General features: G+C 43.7%; 1 protein-coding gene across 1 annotated transcript in view; it reads left to right on the plus strand.

Moving 5' to 3' along the window:
- Window positions 1–377: 377 nt before the first annotated feature.
- LOC307248586 (calsyntenin-2-like) overlaps window positions 378–16034 on the plus strand; it is a gene marked incomplete at both ends in the record, with an annotated part of 246647 nt that continues 230990 nt past the window's right edge. The window contains one exon of the mRNA XM_080025007.1: window positions 378–441. Within this exon, the coding sequence (XP_079881133.1) occupies window positions 378–441 (64 nt within the window). The remainder of the gene's footprint in view (window positions 442–16034) is intronic.

A 16034-nucleotide genomic window follows, 5' to 3' on the forward strand; every position in this document is an offset into this window, starting at 1 on the left:
CCCGGGGTGCGCTCGCAGTTCTCCGGTCTCTTCTCAGTACAAACCACTTTTAGTTGCTGCCTCCACACCGTCCGTGTATCCACAGACAACCCAGCGCGTGGCTATAGCCAACGGTGCGGCGAGGAGGTGATATTTCGCGGGGCGCCCGGTGTCCTTCCTTCCACGCTGCCTGCCTGGTCTTGTCTTGTCCCACATCATCAGTGAACTGTTCCCACACTTCTTGTTCGCAGAGAAAGGAGAAGCGAAACCAGAGGCGTTGAAATAAGAGGGAGAGGGCGGAAAGAAGAAGATAAAAGAAGAGAGATAAAGAGGAGAGGAGAAAAGAGGTCGCAGTCTAGTCCCTCTCCTTCCCGGGGCTGAATTTCACCACCGAGAAGATGCTGAGAATAGCCGGCGTGCTGGCTCTACTGGCTCTGGGCTTGAGCGCCGCTCACACCAAAGGTACGGTAGGTGAAGGGCAACTTGCCTGCTCTGCGTGGCGCGCATCCGCAAGTGCAACACGGCTTAATTATAGAATGTGGGAATGTGGCCGGAGAGGCTGTGTTTAAGTCGATGCAGAGATATGTCAATGTGATAGCCTACAGATGACTGATTGCATCGGCGTATAGTGTCTACTCTGTGTGTAGAAAATGACTTATTGTGTTCCTCTACGGGCTTGTGGAGACAACTGGCAACTTAATAATTGCTGTATTCAACTATAGGGGTTTTGTTGTATTGTCTGTGGCATCCCTACAGTCGGCTAGTTGTATAGGGAGTTAGAGCTGGGTTTGTTACTGTGTGGCTCAATATTTATCTTACCGTGACCTTTTTATATTCAGCTCAGGTTACACCGGCTATAGTATTGATTTAAGGACTTGCAGTTTTGTTGTGATATAGTAGGCCTATCCCCTTCTCAATTGTTGTAACATCACTAATATTTATGTGATCCGCTGGATGCAGGAGAAACATTCTGTTACGTTGGCAGACGTTTTGAGACTGTTGTTTTTTCTGGTTTAAGATTTGTTTGTGACTGAGATGTAGGAGGTGAAGGCAGGTAGGAGGAAAGTGGAGCAGATAAAGCAGAACACCTGCAAATAAGTATTAATATAGCCCACATGGTGCAAATACAACAGCACGTTTGAAATGTAAAAAATTGACGCATGATATAGCTTAATTAAAAGTGCACACCTGGCCCATAGCTATTAATGATAAAATGGCATTCACACTGATATTTTCGGAAAGCATGAATACATCCTTGCCACAGCTTAAATAAGTGGTATCTTTAAGAAACCAATGTGCATCTGGTGCATTCAACACGACAGCACACTGGATCTTACAAGGAAAGTGGGGATATTTTCATGTCAACCTGTGTTTGCATTAGCAGCAGCAGTTACCCAAAACTGTAATCCGAGCCATCTGATACAACAATCATGTGTTGTTTATTATATGCATTATGTATAATGAAGGGGATTTACCAACACACTCATTTAATTCACTGCTGCAATTAGTCCAATAACATTCCAAAACACATAAGGCCCAGATATGCGATATCCATATCCAGATGTCATTAAATGTGCTGTGCCATATTGTTGGCAGCTCTGCTTCAGCGCTGAGCTAATTTTAGGTCTATACCCGTACGTATCCCCATTGCAGCGGGACCGCTCAATCCTCCAGTGAGCTTGGCATGTGCCGTAGGAAGGTAAGCCGGTACATTTTGGCAACAGGTATCGTGCTAATCAACTCCCTGCAGACCGATGCTGGCTTTTTTTTACACAGTAAAAATAACAAGATGACACCTGTCAGTTCCGGTATTTGAGTGACTCTACAAGTGGTACACTGTTAATCCACCTTTTCCCGGCTGGCTGCTGCTGCTGCCATATTTACAGTGTTTGGAAGAACACAGTGTATGTTAATAGACCCACTGCATGCCTTGACCTGGCCCAGAGGTCAAGCTACTGCCTCATATGCACTTCCATTTAAATCGGATTATCTTGCAGACAACAATGGGGTTGACTATCATGTGCTGTGTTGGCGTTTTCTTGCATAAACCCCTTCAATACCCCATTGGGGATATTGTGCATCAACCTGATACGTTCATATATGTAACACAGCATGACACAACAGGGACATTTTATTTGAAGGAGATATTAATGGATTGTTTTGTTTTGCTTTCAGAGCTGAGTAGTAAACAAATTACTTCCAAGTCAATGGAGGTTGAAAAGGCAAGCACAAACCATGTTTCTAATTGTTTCCCTGGGGACAGTGTGCAGTTCAGTTAAATCAAGGAGAAAATAAGTCTATTGTCTCCAGAATGTGTTGCTACACTGACCCCTCGCTGCCTTCCCAGTGTCCTGTCATAGGCAAGAAACTCCCCCCAAAAATGAAATCCTTTCTATTTTCTTTTTATCCACTGAATCTGTTTCCCTTTTTTTCAGTTTTTGAAATCATATATGAAATGATGCATTTGTGTCAAGTGTGGCAAAGGTTCCACCTCCCTAGTGGCAATATGCTAACCTGTTTTCCAGATAACTTTGAAGCGCCGCTACTCCTGTCATTTTCTATTCAGCCACCGTTTCATTCAGGGGAAAGCGTGGACGTGTGGCTTCCTTTAATCACCGGCAGCCTTGAGTCATCCATTCAGACTTAGTTTGTGTGTGTGTGTGTGTGTGTGTGTGTGTGTGTGTGTGTGTGTGTGTGTGTGTGTGCCTAAGTGTCTATCTACTTAGTATGTGTTTCAGAGTTGTCACCAATCAGAGCTTGAAGCGCTTACCTCCCCCGTGTGTGTGTGTGTGTGTGTGTGTGTGTGTGTGTGTGTGTGTGTGGTTTGCCTGTGCATGTGTGGGGAGATTGATAGAGTGAAGCCAACATGTTGACAGCCGCCAAGTATGCAAAAAGGGATGAGGAGGTGATGTTGTTTACAAAGGAATTCTATCATTCATGGATACATGCTGTGTGGCTCAAATGTTTTCCCAGGACCGTCCGTGTCGTCGTTGGGGAGAATCTCCTGGCAGCGAGGCAGAAAGGCCCATAGAGGGTTTTTTTTTTGTGCCAGCACTGCCCTGAGCCTCTGCTTTTGTGTAATTCCAAGCAATATGAACTCTGAATTTAGATAGCTCATTACCAGCACGGTATATTTTAATTCAGTTTCCCACTGTGTGACTCTTTGTTGGTGGAACCTCTTTTTGCCGCTTCATTATATACAGATAAACACACTGTGTGCATTTCATTTTACTGTCGGTAAACATGCAAACAAGTGAGAAATGGAATATTCAGCCCCCTTGGAGGAGGAGGCCCCTTTTGGTGACCAGCTTTAGGGATGTGGCTATAGTCTGCTGCCTGCTTGTGAAGAGGCAGGATTAATTGACACTGGCCTTTTCTAATTTATGGTTTTCTATATAGGGGCTTCTGTATGGGGTTCTGGGTGTGTACGCCACTGCTTTTTGCTGCGTGCGTATGGGGGGATAAAGAAAGCCAAGGGGATAGTAATTTGAGGATCCCATTAGCAAATAAAGAACGGAAATAACACGAGCAGATTTATGCCCCCCACCCCCCTTTTTGGAGAGAGAAGAAGTGTATTATGGGAGCACTCTATAAATCCTCCAACGAGGCTTTGACACATGGACGGGGCACAAATCCTGCCCGGCCAGGGAAAGCAAGGCTCAGCCACACGGAGCAACATCACACATTTCTTTATGAACACTTGCTTTTTCCTAAAGCGTCGCTGATCTCCACTCAACCCCACACCATGGGCGAAGTAGGAGGGCTTACAGGCAGCAGCAATGGTGGTGGGGGGGGGGGCACAGGCTGCAGCAATAGAGGGGGGGGGGTACAGGGCCACTGATCCCAGTGCAGTTCTACAGCTGTCAGAGACAAATAAGAAGAAGGACTCTGTGGTTACTGATGCTAGATGAAAATGAAGCTCTACTGCAAGCCTCGTCAACCTCGTCAACTACCACACAGTTTCCTCCTGCGGCATATTGAACTTTAGCTTTTTATTGAACAAATGCTTTTTTAATTGCTCATCAAGCTTGCTCTTTTTGCCTAGGTGTTAAGTATGGGATGAGTGTAGAGAGTGGTGTTGAGTGGGTGGCAGGTTTTACACATTCACAGAAAGTCACAAAACGAAAGGACGTTGTTTTCCCCTGATAACTTTTATCGTGTGTATTGTATTATCGGTGTTATTATTGTGCCCTTATATAAGGTATTCCACCGTGGCCTTCTCACCATCTTTACTCCATATCCTTCTCTTTCTAGCCCCTCTACCTCTTCTATTGTCTGGTGTGGGAGGAGTAGGGGATTAGTGCTAGATTCAGTGTGTGTGAGCATGTAGTTCAGTAGCCGACTGAACTATTTGCACCACACTGCGAGTGGGTGTCTCATTTTTCTCCTCCTTTTTTTCTATGTGTGTGTATGTGTGTGGGGGGAGGGGGTCTTTGAGTGGTCTCGGCCAATCATGCTTGGTCCTAGACATTCAGAGATCCCAGGCCCATTGGCTTAACCTACAGAGGGAGAGAGAGGGGATTCCATCAGAGACACGGCCAAATTGGGTTTTGCAGAATTGTGTTAGAATCTCCAGTGTCTTTTGGGAGAGGGGAGATAGAGAGTGAGAGAGAGAGAGAGAGAGAGAGAGAGAGAGATGCCTTGAAAGAAGGGAAAATAAGGAATTAAAGATGGAAGAGATGAATGGAATGAAATAGGTAAATAAATTATGAAAGAAAAGAAGAAAATAGTTTGCGTTTACTCTTGAGCTTAGGAACAGCGGTTGAACAAAAACAATGGTTTCCACTGAGCATTACAGTTTGGTCTGGTACGGAACAGTTACCCCAGATATGGTTTGCGTTTCCACTGCAGACAGCACCCTTACCTGGTAGGCGGGGTTTGATGTTGATGTTTCCCGAGCTGTCATGGAATTGTAGAAGTGCAATATTCCCTTTTTTTCAGAGAACTTTAAGAACTTCACCTGTCTCTGCTAGTTAAGAGAGATGTTAGCTCACTGTTTTATCAAGTCTACCTTGTGAAACTGTCGTCGCTACGTTTACAAGTGTCAGTTACTTGAGAACAGTTGATGCTAAATGTAGTATAACAGGAGCACATGTAGAAAAAAAAACATTAGGTCTTTGAAATGCAATGTCATTTAAACAAATGTATTTTTCCTATATTAGCAAACATTGTCATAGGCGAGTGGTCACACCAGAACAAATAAGGACCTATAGCAACAAAGTAACAAAGCGTAAATCAATTGATCATTCATAAGAGTTAAACTTTTCATTTGCAGAAAAATTATTTGCAGCACATAGTCAAGCTTTGATAGGTCACAGTCAAATACATAGTGTCCATGAATTTCAACTCCCTTGGACATTTACGAAAATGGAACGTCCCAAACTGCATGTATACGTGAGTCGTGTGAGTATGCGGGTGTATACCTTCACTACTACAGTGTAGTGCCACACTTACTCCCCCTTTCTTTAGGATAATGAAGTCTGTTAGACGATGTAAGTGTCTCGCCAGACACTTGCCCGTGCTCCCGTGGTGATTCACTCTCATAGCCCACAGTACATGGGAAGAGACACCACACACACACACACACACACACACACACACACACACACACACACACACACACACACACACACACACACCCAAGAGCTCTCTAGGATTTTCAAAGGGGCTCCTTATGCCACCACTTCAGTCCGCCTTTCATCCATTTGCTCCAGTCCTCCTCCAATCACTTACCTCCGGCCCAATCTCATCCGTGGACTGCTCTCTGCTATTCTTCAGTGCGGGAGTGATGACACATATGTGACGCACACACACACACACACACACACACACACACACACACACACACACCACACACACACACACACACACACACACACACACACACACACACACACACACACACACACACACACACACACACACACACACACACACACACACACACACACACACACACACACACACACACACACACTGATGAGAGTAGCAAAGGGTCAGACGGACAGATATTGCCTGACCTGTCCCTCTTCAACAGCTGGGACTGGCTGAACTCAGAGGAAATGATGCGAGTGAGAAGATGGAGAGGGTTAGAGGACGAGAGGGTCACGGAGAAAGCTGCACATCTTTGTCTCTGTGGCTCATAAATCTTCACACTTGACAGCTGAGGCACTCTGGAGTTAAGTGCAGACATGCAGACGGAACTAGAATGGGCTGTGTTTACACCGCAAGCCTTTAGGGAGACATGTGGACTCATTGCTCAGATCAGATTCTTTACTTTCTTTGGCTGTTCTCATCATTTTTTAGATGTATACACAGATTCCAGTGAAACACTAAATGCATTCCAGGTTGATAACGGTGTTGATAGGGCACATGTATTTTTCTTTCATGAATGTGAGTGTGAGTGGCTGTTGTACTGTTAAGTGTCCTTAATAGATGACTGTGTTGCGGTGGCAGGAGCCAAGGAGCTTGAACTTTATGTGTCTTTTGCTCCTTTTATTGAATGGTTTTAGAAGACTTTGTGTGGTATTAGTTACCTTTCTTCTGGTCTAAAGGCTTCCTGACATATTTTAAAAGGTTTTTAAAACACCTTGCAATATGCGCTGTTGCTTCTCCCTTCTCCCTAACCCTTGCTGGACAAGAGCAGAACAAAGTACACAGGTGGAGAAGGAAGGGTTCGCTGCATTTACCACACAAGACAAAGCCTACACGCCACGGTGTGTGGCACAATAATCTTTTTATTTCGATTACCCTGTTTTCATGACCGTGGGAAGCCAAAATCGTAATCGAAATTGAAATTCAATTAATCGGCCTGCCCTTACTGAAGTCAGCAGTTACAGTTTAATTTATAAGTTAATGTGCAGTGGAAGCCCACCAATTTGTGCACAGATAATGTCAGGGATGAGGATGAAGAGAGAAGGGAGCCAATTTTGAATAATGGCTTTTAGTGGAGCAGTGGCTGCTGCCTTCTGCCCGGAGGTGTGTGTGTGTGTGTGTGTGTGTGTGTGTGTGTGTGTGTGTGTGTGTGTCTGTGTGTGTGTGTCTGTGGTTTTGGAGTCAGAGCCAGGAGTGGTGGGAGTATCATATCGCAACTGCTTCACATAAACAGATTTCAACCAAAGCTTCAGGATGTCGAGCTTGATTTGATAACTTTATCTATCTAACAATGGCACGCAAGTGCAGAATTGTGACAAATTTCGATATAGATATACATTCAAATAAATACCCCCTCATAAAACAGCAAATTATTGTTTTTATATTCTCATTTGAAATGGATTAAACAAAGAAGTATAAAGTGCTAATGAGTGAGCTTTACAGGTGCTGCCGGGAATATTTTGCTACCTTTGGACAAGCCCATACCCCTATTGTTTCCCACCTTTATGCTTATGCATGCCACTGGAATATAAATATAATATACTGTAACTCAGCAAGAAAACAAATAAGAAAATTCCCTCCTTTAAGGCTATACTCCATTATAACCCTACCCTACAATTAATTAGATGGGGACAAAATGACTGATTCTGAATCAGAATCTGATCTGAATCAACTTTACTAGCCAATTATTTGCACAAACAAAAGGGATTAAACCCTTGATTTCCATGGCTCTCAATACATTTGCACAGCAACAGGGATTACTAACTAAGAAAGACGAGTGAGCCGGATGAATAAAGGTGAAGAATAGACAGAGTGATGTGCAATTAGGTGTAAATGTTTGTATATATACAATGGTTTAGTATATATACTAAGCAGCAATGGCCAGTAACAAATACAATGTCCATATACAAGTCACATGTTCTGTTAACATTTCAAATAGTGCAAATACAAATCTAATGGATATACATGGAATAAATGCATAAGGAGTGTTGCAGTATGCATGTATCTATGTCTAATGTATACCGTACATAGAGTGTGTGTGCTGGTAATGGTAGCATATCTAACTATAAACCACTGGCTGTTATGTCATTCTGGGTGCTATTCTTATGCTCGCTTGCTTACAATGCTATTATGTCTGAAGCCAGTGTACGGCTCTGCGGCTTCGCTGCAAAGGGCAGCCCCATATTCAGGTCAGCCCTGCAGGGAGCATTAGTTGCCTGCTTCAGCACTGCCAGCAGCCACACACACCCTTCATTGTCAGTCCACACACGCAACCCCATTAGAAAACGTTAGCGATGTGTATTTGCTAATGGTTTGCAAGGTTGATGATTATCCACAGGTATTGGGGCTGCCCGCACCCACATTAATCAAGCGTTAATTTTTATTTCCTTCATTAGTCTAAAGCTTGGCACAAATGCACATGCACAAAACACACACACACACACACACACACACACACACACACACACACACACACACACACACACACACACACACACACACACACACACACACAGTCCCTGTGTGGCTTTGCCTTGATGACTGTGTTAAGTGCTCATCACTCCTGTGTCTCTTCTCGTATCTGTGCTCAATTTCAATTAATCCGACCATTTCCCCATGAAGGCAACAGTTGTCATCCCATATGCTGGCCACTTACAAGCTGATCAGGAGCTGGCAGAGATTTTACCTATACACCCGTACACATGCTGTCGTTTTCTTAAGGACTCCTTTACACAGAAAACGTAACCCTATACCAACACAAACTCTTCTCCTCTCCACTTGTAGGAACAGGCTCGTACTACTCTGGGCAGTTTGTCACTCAAAACTCCATGGGGCAGGAGTCGGCAGATACAGGCCTGATAAGAGGCCTGTTATTTAGTGCTGGCTGTTAAGAGTTACAGTACTAGTGTCAGCGCCCCTGGCGTTAGTCCAGCCTGCCAGCAGATGCTACAGAGTCTGTTACCCTTCTGCAGCGGTTATGATGGCTAGTGATTGGAAATCTGTTCTGCGTATCCTATGTCTGTTTACCTACCGTATTGCTGTATTAATTCTCACTGAAATGTGAATCATTATGTATCACAGAAACAAAAAGGGACTGACGCAAAACACTTTGTCTTCTTCAATACAATGTATTGTCAAGCCTTTGTATGTTTAATACGTATGGATGCATCACAGATGGCCGTGGAGGCTTTTAAAGCTGCGTCACTGCTATTGTGTGACTGGCTGTGTGTGGTTTTTATTCTCCTTCAGAATTGTGGCAGATTTACCGAAAATACAATGCAAGGCAACTGTTGAGTTGCACACAAGCATTTGTGTAGCCAGCGTCTGGCACTGTCCTTGGTCCTGAAATGAGCCAATGGCACTGCAGAAGCAATGGAGCTATCCATTGTGCTGAAAGCGGACCTACTGGACAATTAGGTCTTTCCAATAGCTTGTGGCTCAGTGTGAGTGGGCACTTGCATACACAAGTGTGCAGGCTTATTGGAGGGCTGGAGATATGTGAGAACACACCAGGGACCTGATCTACTGTGACAGCTGTGATAACGCTGAGCGCTGATTGATGAGTGACAGATGGACGGATGAAAATGGCCAGGAGATGCGCAGTATTTGACTGATAATGCTCGGCTATAGTGTTTTAATATTAAGCTCCTACGCAGAGAGACATCATGGTAATGTTATACTGGATTATGGGATTTTGTCACTGATTTAAAGGCCATGAATAACCTGTTTTGCAATCAGCTTATTCATTTGAATGAAGCAATGAACAAACACTTTTCTGACAAAGTAAGGACAGTTTCGGCTATTTCTTATGTCCAATTTCTGTATTTGTTTTTTTTGGATGTGCTTGTGTCGCTATTTTAAAGGAGACAGGACTTTGGCGTCTTCAGCAAAAACCTGCAAAGTTGCCCCAATGGATGTCGGTTGATGTTGGTAATGCACAAACAAACATAGCTATACATGAGTCAAGGCATTGAAGTAGAATAATGGCAAGCTAGTAAACATGGATGGAACAATGCATGATTTAACAATAGTAAACAAATAGTTTTGCATTATGTTCAAAGATAATGAAACACTCCCAGGAAGATATATTCAATGTGTGCACACGGAATACATGACTTGGTTAAAACAATGTAAGAAAAACGCTGCATGGCAACTGAAGTTTTACTCAAAGCACTAATCAAGTTTAATGAACATACGGATGCAAGTGTGGGAGCCACGAACTATAAAGCACGTACAAAAAATAGACAGCTTTCCAACTGTCTGAAGTGTTTTGAGTTGTGACCAACAGTTCTCACATACCGGCTGCTTGGCCATAACTTCAACTTGTTATAGAAAGCTTGGCACGATGATCCATTAATCCTGCTGCTTTGTGATGAGTTTGCAGAGGAATTATGTCTTTGTGTTTTCTTATGACTCATGAAAGTCGATGCCTCTAAACTTCGTACCAACACACACACATACACACGCATGCACGCACGCACACACACACACACACACACACACACACACACACACACACACACACACACACACACACACACACACACACACACACACACACACACACACACACACACACATACACATTGCACAGGTGGAGCATTTCAAATGAACAGGTGGGACCAGCTATGTGTAGAAGGCCTGTCACGGATGCTGCAATTTTATCCTTCCGCTGTAACTGGGCCACTGACACGCGCACACACACACACACACACACACACGCACACACACACACACACACACACACTGCAACCTCCTACTCCTCCTCTCTGTAAAGGTACAGCCAGTTCCCTCTGACTGTGGCAAAGGCTCAGTAATTGCATGTACTGTATGTGTATAGGTGTGTGTGTGTGTGTGTGTGTGTGTGTGTGTGTGTGCGTGCGAGTGTGTGTCTGTTTATCTAGGTGAAATCCTGGGGGACATGAACTCTCTGCTGGGTTGTCTCAATCTTTAACAGGATGCTCAGGGCCTCATTTGTCCCTGTGTGTTTTGGGAGAAAATTCCCAACGGTGCTTCCATCTCCCACCCCGGGACGAAAGAGGAGAGAGATAGTACTGAGGACCTGTCAGCCCAACAGGCCTGTACTCGTGTAGTTAGCAACAGAAAAAAACACAATTTGTCACAATTTGATAGTTTTCAAACCTGTCCATGTCTCCCTGCATGTGTTTTTGTGATTCAGAGCAGCTGTCACACTGCAGCCCCTGCTTTAGCTCATAGCTCATAGCTGTGTCCTGTATCTCTGCATGCTTTAGCTGTGGCCCTGTAGCAGACAGCAGCCATGGCTACATACAGCAGCCTTTCCCCCTGTGTTACCAGGAGGAGGATCTGGGTCAGTGTGTACCTACTCCTCCCATCGCTTTGCATCATCCCACTCCCCCTTGTTTCTATCTCCCTCCATCTCTGTGTCTCTTTCCTTGTCTCTCTTTGTCTAATCTAGGAGCCAATGGTATCGCAAATTCAATCTCTCGTCTTCCTTAAGAATACTTTTTTTTTCTCCTTCTTTCTCATTCTTCCGCCCCTCATCTGTTTCCATGCAGGGATTTCCTGGTGCAGCATTAGTGTGGAGGTAATTACCGACAGCGAGGCTTAGCCGAGTCTTATCGCACTGTTCTCTATCCTTCCCTCAGGATCTGTCTCTCCTCCCTTTCTCTTTCTCTTCCTCTTCCAGTCTCTGCCTCTTTTCGCCAGGACCCCATGGAGATTCTCCTTTTTTGGAAAGGCGTTTGGGTTAAGGACAATTAAAAACTGAAATCCTACCCCGACTTTAGCTTTTGTTGACTTTATTAGGCTGGCTGTACTTTATCAAGGCCAAACATACCCTGGAGACAGTCTGAGAGTCAGTAGCAAGCGCACTAACCCGTATAAACAAACTGGCATGCACACACACACACACACACACACACACACACACACACACACACACACACACACACACACACACACACACACACACACACACACACACACACACTACATGCATACCCTAATTGCATTTCTCTGTCACAGGTACATAAAACATGCACATACTCAAACATGCCAAACAAGAGAACTTGTGCAAGTATGAAGAAATGAAGAAAAACTCAGATTTGAATCATGATTAACATCCTCACGTTGCCCATCATACAGTACATGGTCATCGCTGGCTAGGAGCTTATACTAGAGTGCTGAATAATGAAGTAGGTGCTGTGTTCATTCATTAAACACACACACACACACACACATACACACACACACACACACACACACACACACACACACTGTCTCAAGCTCTCTCTGTCTGCCCCCCACCTCTCCTTCGCTCTTCCCTGCCCTCTATTAGAATAACTTGTCACTTGGAGACACTGTATGTTAACATGAATGCCCGTGTGTGTGTCTGTATGAGTCTGAAGGTCACTCATTTTTCTAACCAGCACATTATTATTAAATCATGAATCCACCTCTGGCCCACTCACCACTCCTGCTTCTCACTGTTTGGCTCTGACGTCGTGTTAGGGTTATACAGTATGTGTTTTTTACGAATGTGGAAAGGCAGGTATGCGTCAGTGCCTGTGCATGAGGGTTTGTGTGTGTGTGTGTGTGTGTGTGTGTGTGTGTGTGTGTGTGTGTATGGGCCTGTAAACGGGCCCCCTCGAGTTCTCATTACAGGAAGAGTGGCTGGCCGAGCCCAGCTCTAACATCTGTCTGTGAGAGTGGAGGGGCCCCACACCGAGCTCTTAGCCAGGGAACACCCTCAGAGGAGCGGCCGCATTCTGCTACATAACCAGCCTACACCGCCGCACCCTGCTCCATGGAAAAGTTCACTCTAAAGTGTGTTCTCCAAAGCACCTTTTTAATAACATGTAGCATTTTAACATAGACTAATAATACATAGGTCAATTAGATGGGATATTATAGGCCTCATCTAATCAGCATGCTTCATTTTATACTGTGCCATTTTTTGCCATTTCGGTTAAAACCGACCAGACGGCACACAGTTAAGAGTCTGACCGATACACTGGCGGTTCATATTTGGTTGTCACAAATATTCAATTATAATTATATTTTGGAAAATATATACACAACTGATTCAAGAACTGTGGTTAAGGTTTCTTAAGGGTTAGGCACACAAATGACTTGATTAGGTTTAAGGGGAATGGTGGTTAGGGATAAAGTACAGGTTTGTTAAGGAATTTAAGGACGTTTTTTGACAGGGGTTGAATGGGTTTAAAGCTGGGGTATATGATTTCTGATTGGTCAAAGTTAACATGAGCTGACACTTTGATCAATCAGAGCGAGGCTCCGATTCTCTGTTCTTATTGGCTGTTGGGACTGTCCATTCACTTTGGCACAACTTTGTTGGTGTAGAGCGTGTCAGGGAGGGACCATAGGGGAGGGACCAAAGAGAACAAGTGGAGCGGTTGAGGTATTTGGATTCAAATCTCTATCCCAACTGCCATTTTCTCCCCAAATCCTCCACCCCAGCTTTAAGGTCAGTAACGTTGGTGGTCATGGTTAATAGAGCAACTGAGGGAAGTCAACTCTTGTATCAAAATCCAGTGTCTTCACACACCCAATTGCAAACTCAGTGGCTCTATAAACTACTTTGCACTATACTTCTGGAGTCATACATACATCATTCTGGGGCACTTGTTGACTGATGCTGTCATTGACCTTGGTTGGACAGTTCCCCCTTAAAAGTCCATAATTGATCTTGGAGACAGCAGCTGAGAAAAGCAATCTCACTAAAATGATGATGACCACCATTTAAGGGTTCCAGACTGGCTACTTAATGGACCTTGTGCTGAGATTGTTTTATCAAACTGTTTATGTGAAAGTGAACTGTTCCAAAAGGATTCCAATACCTTTCTTCATTCATCCCAGTGTATTTCCTGAGGTGTAAAAAGAAAGAACAATCGGTTAATGTATTGGGCATTTTTATAATTTCTTTGTTATTCTCAAATATCAATTTTGATATTGGCTAATAGTAAAAATAGTTAAAGGCTAATGAAAAAATCTTTCAAGCATATTTGTTTCCTTGGAGTGAAGACAAAGATGATTTAAAGCCAGTGACACTCGCCCAGAGAGCCATACCATATTCAAACATCATCTTTTTGACGGGGAGCATGAGATGATACAGAATGTGCTCTTAACTGCGAGGAATGCAAATAAATACTACACACAAGCCCTTTTAATATTTAAAGGATTTAATTAAAATAATGTGGGACAAGGATATGCTGAGAAACACTTGGATGCCTTCTTGTGACATCTGAGATTTTTCTTCTTTTGGTTTTCTTTACATACAGTATGATGTGCATAAATGTTATTATTTTGTGTCCCAGTCTCCCCATTGCTTTATTACAACGTGCTGTGAAGCTGAATGGAGCAATGCTGAAGGTCATGCCTAGCTCAAAGTCAAGGATACAATGGTGGTTGCTGGCAAGTAGGGTCAGAATTTTTCCTTTAAAATTTAGCAAGACATATTTTTTCAGTTATCAAATCTGAAATCCTCAATCAAAACATTGAATAGGGAAACAATTTATATAAATGCGAAACCCTTCATACAGTATATACATCTTGTTACATTATATCTATATGCTTGTTGAGCATCCCATTTCAAAATCCACAGGCATTAATATACAGCTATAACAGCCTCCACCTCTCTGGGAAGGCTTGCTGCGATAAGACAAGCACTTGGCTAGCAGTTGCCCTTGATAGCAAAGGTGTGGGCTAAAGTTGTTGGACTTTCAAGTACACACAAATTTAATAAAATGATTGTGTAAAAGATTAAGGCTCCATTTTGCGGTGGCAGCGTGTCATAAGGCAGCAAAGACACCCTTGATGAACAAAACAAAATGAAATCCACAAACATGGTAAAGCATTACAATATTCAAGCCAAAATAGTTTGCTCCAAACTGTTGTCACAACATTGAAAGGACACATTTTCCTAAGACATTATTGTATGCTGTTACACGTTATGATTTTGGTTGTATAGCAGGCCAATGTACTTTTGCATAAGCAGCCTCTGAAACTGCTACTCCAATCGTCCTTCATTGTATGTGAAGGTTGCCGCTATGTCATCAGTGAGTGACACCAGTGGGAAATCATTAGTTCTATCACTTACTTTAGCAGCTGATAAAAAAAAAAAGCAAGCTTCAGTTTGCAGCTTTCACTAAAGAAAATCCTATAAACTCCTGCGTATTATTCTCCCGCCTGAATGCATGAAAAGAAAGACATGGAAAACGCTGAAAGACATGCTAATAATAATGTTAAACCTTCGCCTTTTCTTGGAACTTCAAACGATCTGCGTAAGCTTTTTTTCCCCATCACCATTTCCCTCTCCCTGCTTCTCACGAGTCATGCTCCAATATATATCGAGCAGATATGAAACGCTCCGTCTCTGCCTCATAAATGCAAAAGAAAAATCGACTCACTAATCCTTTACTACGTCTCAAAATCACACTTTTATGTTGCTGCAATGCACACAGCCGCTGCATTTTTACCCATTCTCTCTGCTACGTTCTCATCCACACACACACACACACACACACGCACGCACGCACGCACACGCACACGCACACACACCATTTAAACCTCAAGAGGCTCTCATTTTATGCTATGCTGCAAACAAAATAGATTTTTATCTAACTGTGGCGGGCCACCTGATGCTTAAGAATATATGAAAAAGCTGTGTGTGTTTGTGAGTGAGCGAGACAACAGGCCCTTGCTATTCTCTGCCACCTGAGTCTTTTTCAGTCCTGCATTGCGAGTTCACCCCCTCCCCCCCATCTGTTTGTACAATTCTCCCCTGCTGCCTTCAGCCAAGAGAGCTGAACACCTGTAGAGGGGTGATGACACACACACACACACACACACACACACACATACACACGCACACTTACTTGCATATAGAGACACATCTTAAGCCTTAACACACATCCCCGCTCTGAGTTGCCCTTATCCCTTTTCACTCCCTCTTATTTACCTCCAGTTTGCAGTTTGTCCCTTTTTTCCCGCGTTGGGTGTATGCATATTATGCTGGTTTTGTTGTTGTTGTTTTTGTTATTTTGGCTCCACTGTGTAGCAAATGACTTGTCCCGGCTGGGTGGGTAATTTACCGGTGGCATCGGTGCTCTCATCTCTGTGCTGTCTCTCTCGGGGGGGGGGGGGGCGCGCAGCGTTTATGAATTGACATCGTAATCGCT

The sequence above is a fragment of the Ammodytes marinus genome, assembly GCF_949987685.1.
Source record: "Ammodytes marinus genome assembly, chromosome: 3".
Taxonomy (NCBI): domain Eukaryota; kingdom Metazoa; phylum Chordata; class Actinopteri; order Uranoscopiformes; family Ammodytidae; genus Ammodytes; species Ammodytes marinus.